The 6015-nt window shown below is 45.4% G+C and overlaps 1 protein-coding gene across 1 annotated transcript; it reads right to left on the reverse strand.

Moving 5' to 3' along the window:
- Positions 1 to 652: 652 nt before the first annotated feature.
- LOC125513842 (vacuolar-sorting protein BRO1-like) lies at positions 653 to 4567 on the reverse strand. The gene is made up of 2 exons (XM_048679050.1): positions 3908 to 4567; positions 653 to 1364 (listed from the first exon to the last, which is right to left on the reverse strand). The coding sequence occupies exons 1-2, from the start codon at positions 4505 to 4507 to the stop codon at positions 930 to 932; spliced, it is 1035 nt and encodes a 344-aa protein (XP_048535007.1). The 5' UTR covers positions 4508 to 4567; the 3' UTR covers positions 653 to 929.
- Between the last annotated feature and the right edge of the window lie 1448 nt (positions 4568 to 6015).

Below are 6015 nucleotides of genomic sequence, written 5' to 3' on the forward strand. Positions count from 1 at the left end.
AAGGAGTATATTTAAAAGGAAAAAAATGGCTTCGTTTGACAACATGCATGTTCGTGTCTTCTGACTGAATATAAAGTGTCACAAAGAACAGTTTTGCTAAAGCACAGAAATGTCATGTTTTGATCTGGGAAAAAAGAAAATCCAGTGCTGTAAAATCATTTTTTAAGCACTATAAGCTTGTTTTCTTAGCACAGGTCACAATACTTTGCTTTTCTACTCCCTCCGATCCATGTTAATTGCCGTTGCTTTAGTACAACTTTGTGAATATTTACAAGCAACTGAAAGGGCAAGAACAAATACATGTAAGAAAAGTATTCTTGGCATTTGTTTAAAAAAATGCTCCCAGGAGCCATTTCTAATATCTAGAATTTCTTAAGCTCATGTCGACTGTGAATAGTTTGAGAAGATATAATTGTTCCTACAAATCAGTCCTGGTAAGAAATTGTCCTGTCATGTTCTTGCTCACACATACTGAACTTCATTATCCACAACAACAAAACACATTGGATATTAAGATTAGATCAACAAGTGGTTTTGCAATTCTACGCCGAAACAAACAGTACCAAAAGGAGAAGTCATTTTGTAAACAAAGTGCAAAGAATTTACATAAACTTGTGCTAAAACAGGAAAAGTGTGTGCTTACTGAAATGGCTGACAGCAGATGAACTTTTCATTACGGCACAAAAGGAGTATCACAGAAGCCTGAGTGATTCCAGCAGCAACAGCCTACCAAGCATTTCTCAAGGTTCAACTAGAACGGTCCTAGCTTGACATGCCAACACACATTGTAGCTACACCCTAGATACACGACGACTATACGAGACTTTCCGATAATCTCTGCTGCAGCAGACACTCTTTAGCATGCAACAGCGGCACAGGATGTGTGCCATTGCTTCATTTCACAATGTCAAGGCATTCAGTTATGAGGACTAAAGGCCAGTTTCTGCTTTTGCATCCAAGACCTCACTCTTGGAAGCAGACCGGACAAGTGAAGCTGATGGCAAGGGAGACAACAACTTGGCTGCTGGAATTCTCATAAGATAGATGCGGTTGTTCTCATTCACTGCCTTCTCCAAGTTCTGGTTCATATCTTGTTCTAGCCTGGAAACAGAATCATAAAGGGAAGCGGGAGCTCCCCTGGCAGTTCTCTTGGCATCAACAACTGCATTAATCCCAAACTGCAGTCGAGCTATCTCCTCGCCAATTTCCATCTTGTCATGCAATTCAATAGCATACCGATAGCAAGCTTCTGCATTGAATTGAGCAGCCTTCAACTGGACGTGAGACAACCATGATCTTTCAAAGTGGTTCTGCAATGGAGGGATAACCAGTGCAGCATACGCTTCTTCGTAGTACAAGGCAGCCTGCATAAGGCCAAAGGCAAATGTTTTTCTGATGTCAAATTTTTTCTATGCATTTGAACAGAATTATAGTGTTTAAAATGCTCAGATATGCAAAATATATGTTCTATTATCTTTGCCACTTCAGCCCACGAACCTACTGACCCTCGTACTTTAATAGCGTATGGCAAAGATTCTGATTCAGTTGGTGTTTTGCTAATCCAACAAGAAACATACTCCAGTACTTTTCTCATGGAATGCTGACCGGACATCATGCCAAAATTACAGGCATATAATTACACCAATCTTGCACTCGGGTAGGTAATCTAAAATAAGAGAGCAAAAGATTGCTTGTGCAGGGCAGCCTGTTATGGAACTCTCTCAAAGATACATCCATATGAATAGCAAAACGAAAAACTGGACCAGACCCCAGAAAAAGTAGACAAGGAGGTGCTTAAGCCTGCTTTGGAACTCACAATTCAGTTTGCAACAACCAGTTTGCTAACAGGTTACCAACCTCGCCCTCCCCCCACATACCTATAACATGTGATCCTCATCAAGCCATAATGGTAGAACATGTTGGAGTATCCTAGCAAACCAGACATGAGCAGCACGGGTATGTTGGACCAGTTGCAACCAGCAACAGTTATAAACTGGCAGAATTTAGATCCAATATGATCCTAACTTCAATTGAAAAACCACCTCTAGATTGCACAAAAAATACATGGCTCTTCACCAAGAACTAAAACCACGACAAGAATTATGGAACGGAGGGCGTACTAGAAATTATAACCAGATTGATTGGTTTGAACAAATTATTTTTTTGCATATTTAGATTTAATAGCTAAGATGGAGGATGAGATGATAAGGCAAGATATGACCTGAGACATGCAAGCTAACATTTCATGACGGTTGTTCTGGTTTTGGGGTCCCTATGAAGCTCTTTCTCAACTTTCTTCCGACTAATTTTATGTTTTCCTAGTATCCTCTACCTGAAGATGCATATTCTTGAAAATTAATTTGTATTCGACAAAAAATGATCTCAAAGCATAGTACACCAAATTAATCTGAAATATAAAACTATATCAGCACGGCGATGATAAAGCAAGGATAAAAAATAGAATACACCAAATTCGTAAGGTGATAGAGAAAATTATAATAATCTGTAATGGCCGGCATATACTACAGCCCAGGCAGTTACGGGCCTGGCCCAGTTATCTTATCGTTATTAGGGGCTTAGCCCAGTCATCATATTTGGAGATTATATAAACTCATGTAAGGACTCGTTTGAAGTTAAGCAAGAAGCAATCATATTTGATCGGCTTCCTTAGGGAGCCGGGAGACCTAACCCTAGCCGCCGCCCCTGCCGCGCGCGCGCGCACGCAACGACGGCGCCCCAGCACCGGCGACCACGCCTTCCTCCACGCCATCCCTCCTTCCACCCCTACAACCTGAGACTACGTCCTGGTAGGGATCCGGTTCCTACCATAATCAAAGTTAGTGCAAGCATTAAATAGAATCGAAACCTTGCGTGTGTGGGACGTGGGAGATAAAGTATGGCTAGGGAGAGTTGGATACTGCAATTGGCGTAAACCTTGGATTAGCCTCACAACCTCTACTTTGCACCTTCTAATGAAAAATGACTGATGATGGCAGGGGTGTTTGATATTTTCTGGACAGTTTGGAAATTGAGAAATAGTGTGATGTTTGACAATCTTAAAATCACTGATCCTTGCGTTCTTGTTAATATGATTGCGAGATTTCTTAATGATTGGATTATTCTGCAGAAAAACAGGGAGATCAAGAAATGCTAAAGTCGGGGGTAGGAATGTTCGAACTACTAGCAAATGAGGTGTTTCATGCGGTTCATGGATGGAGGATTGGACTGAACAGGATCTAGAAGTGAAGGAGTAGTTGCCCCTTTTGACTTTTGAGATGTGATCTGATTCTCGTCAGGACTTTTGGTTCTCAGGTGTTAGTAGTCTAGTTATGTTTCCTGTTGGTTCCAGCTGGGGTGATTGAGTAGCGTCTGAACTCTGAACTGATGCCTGAGATTTCTGGGTGCTTATCCTGTGATTTTATTTTATTTTTGAAAGGAGGATGACCCCCGGCCTCTGCATCTGGGAGATGCATGCAGCCATTTTATTGATTATTCACAAAGACCTTACAAAATAATACTGTATATCAGTAAGTCTGAAGCCACCATCTTGACTGCTTATCCTGTGATGTTTTGAGGATCCGGCTGGTGGATGCCCAAAGATCATGGAATTTATCATGTGCGCTCTTGGATATCTTAGCTTATCGGTCGCTTTTTTTGCTTTCTGTTGTAAGGTAAAGACATTGTAGTTTATGATACTCAGAAATTGGAGGGCAAGCTAAGGCGAACCTAGAACAATCACAGATTGTATGGATGCAATGCCACTAGGAAAGAAGCACACGGCAGGCAAGGGCAGGCAATTGAACTAAAACCGAGGGGAAGCTAAGTGGAACCTAGAACAATCACAGATCGTATGGATGCAATGCCACTAGGAAAGAAGCACACGGCAAGCAAGGGCAGCCAATCTCACCTGCCTGGCCACCTTGGAGCACGCCGCCGGCGACGTTCCGGCCGCGAGTGCGCGCTCGAAGCAGCACTCCTGCGCCTGCGCGAGCATGAGCCGCTCCAGCATCGCCGCGGCCTCCGGGCTCATATCCACCGTCCCCTCCTCCCCCTCCATCATCTGCCCCACCGCACGGAACGCCCCCGCCGCGCGCTGGAACTCCCCGCAAGCCTCCTTGACCCCTCCCTCCGCCGCCCGGTCCACGGCCGCAGCGATCCTCGAGGAGGCCGCGCCGACGTTGAACACGACGGCGGCCTTCTCGAACCGGAGGGACGCGGAGGTGTTCTTGAGGTTGGGCCTGAAGGCATCGTGCCAGGTGAAGGCTAGGTTGTCGTCGAAGGCGCAGGGGTCGTCCCGCGCAGAGGAGAGGAGCCGGTGGTAGCGGAGGAGGAGGGCGCGGCTGGAGGAGGGGGGCTGGGTTTGGGGGTTCGGGGCAGAGACGGAGGCGCGGGCGTCGCGGAGATCGGTGAAGACGGGGGAGTTGAAGAAGTGGCGGTCGCGAAAGAGCTCGGCGGCGGCCGTCTTCTTCTCCGGCACGGAGAGCATCGGGGGGAGCGGCCGCGACATAGATGGCGAAGAGGAAGGGTACACGAAAAGGGACGACTTCCTCAGTTTTCCCCAGGTTTTCAGCAGTAGATGCGAATGTTTCTTCAATTCGAATTTGCTAGTATTGCTAGATTGATAGAGATATTTTTCTTCCGGGAATGTCTAAGCATCAAATCAAACGTTTATCATGACAAATTATGATATCCTGAGGATGACAATTTCCTTTAGCAAACACGGCAAATCCTCGCAACAACATACTAATTTGTTATCATGGATATTCAATTTGACATGCTCAAAAATCCGACGTTTGATTGGTAGCGAAATCCTTCTTCAGGTGCTAGTCCAAATAAACTTCAAAAATGTCTTGAATTCATGCATTTGACGAGGTGAACCTCGTGTCGCTGACGTGTCCAAACTAAGGGAAGTGGTTCAGAGAGGAAATCTTGTTGAAATGGTTGTGAGACCGTGTTAGCGATGATAATTGTTTAAATTTTTTGTCGGAGTGTTTTTCGACATATCCCTCGATAAGGCATCCGACGAGACTAATGGATTGGATGGCAACAAGGGGTATAGTTTACCTAGGTTCAGGCCATTGATAGACAAGGTAATACGCTACTCATGCTCGTATATATTGATTGTATATGGGTTACAAAAATCAAGGATTGAGGCAAAAGTTCTATGGTTTTAATGTTGTTTATTCGACTAGGCTGACCCCGGAATATATGGGTACCAGAGTCTAGAGTTACATGATATAAATGACCTATGGGCCCCCAGATCGTCCTAGTCAGGACGACTTCTGTAAGGTGGTGCACCCCTGTGTCGTAACACCGTTAGTAGCCTTCGAACTGGTCTTCGAATCTAGCTGCTTCTTGGTCGGGGTCGGTCTTCTGGAGCCGGCCTATGCAAGTAATAACCCACAAGTATCAGCAAGCTTGTCGAAAACGGTTCATGAAGCTCACTTAGTCCTAAATTGTTGATGTAGATAGATGATCTCCATGATGAAGCCATCCCATGAAGGCGGCTCCTGCACGTCGGTTTCCCGCATGGTGCTTATGAAAATGTTGAAATCACAGAGCCTTGATCATGAGGGGACCAGACCAGGATCGGATGCTGTCGATCGAACTGGGCCACCTTAGTCATGCAGAACATCAACCAAAGCATCGTGTGTGAAGGGTCGAGGGCCTTGACAGTACAGAAAACCGTCAATACCCTCGGTAGGGTGGCAAATGCGACCGGAAGTGGTAGAACGGAGTTAACACGAGGAAGTTACCCAGGTTCGGGCCCTCATGGCGAGGTAATACCCTACGTCGTGCTTTGGATTTGTATTAATGGTGAGGCACCTCGTGCAAGGGGGTTACAAGGATGTGGATGTAATAGCTACCGAGGGTATGCTTCTACGGGAGTAGATTGGAATTACTATCATCCCTAGCTCTGACATATATAGACAGCGGAGGCTAAGATTTACACGGGGATCTAACCGACCTCGCGCCTCTGCCATCTTGGCTTGCACGCCAAGACAACCCTCCGAT

This window comes from Triticum urartu, chromosome 6, assembly GCF_003073215.2.
Source record: "Triticum urartu cultivar G1812 chromosome 6, Tu2.1, whole genome shotgun sequence".
Taxonomy (NCBI): Eukaryota; Viridiplantae; Streptophyta; class Magnoliopsida; order Poales; family Poaceae; genus Triticum; species Triticum urartu.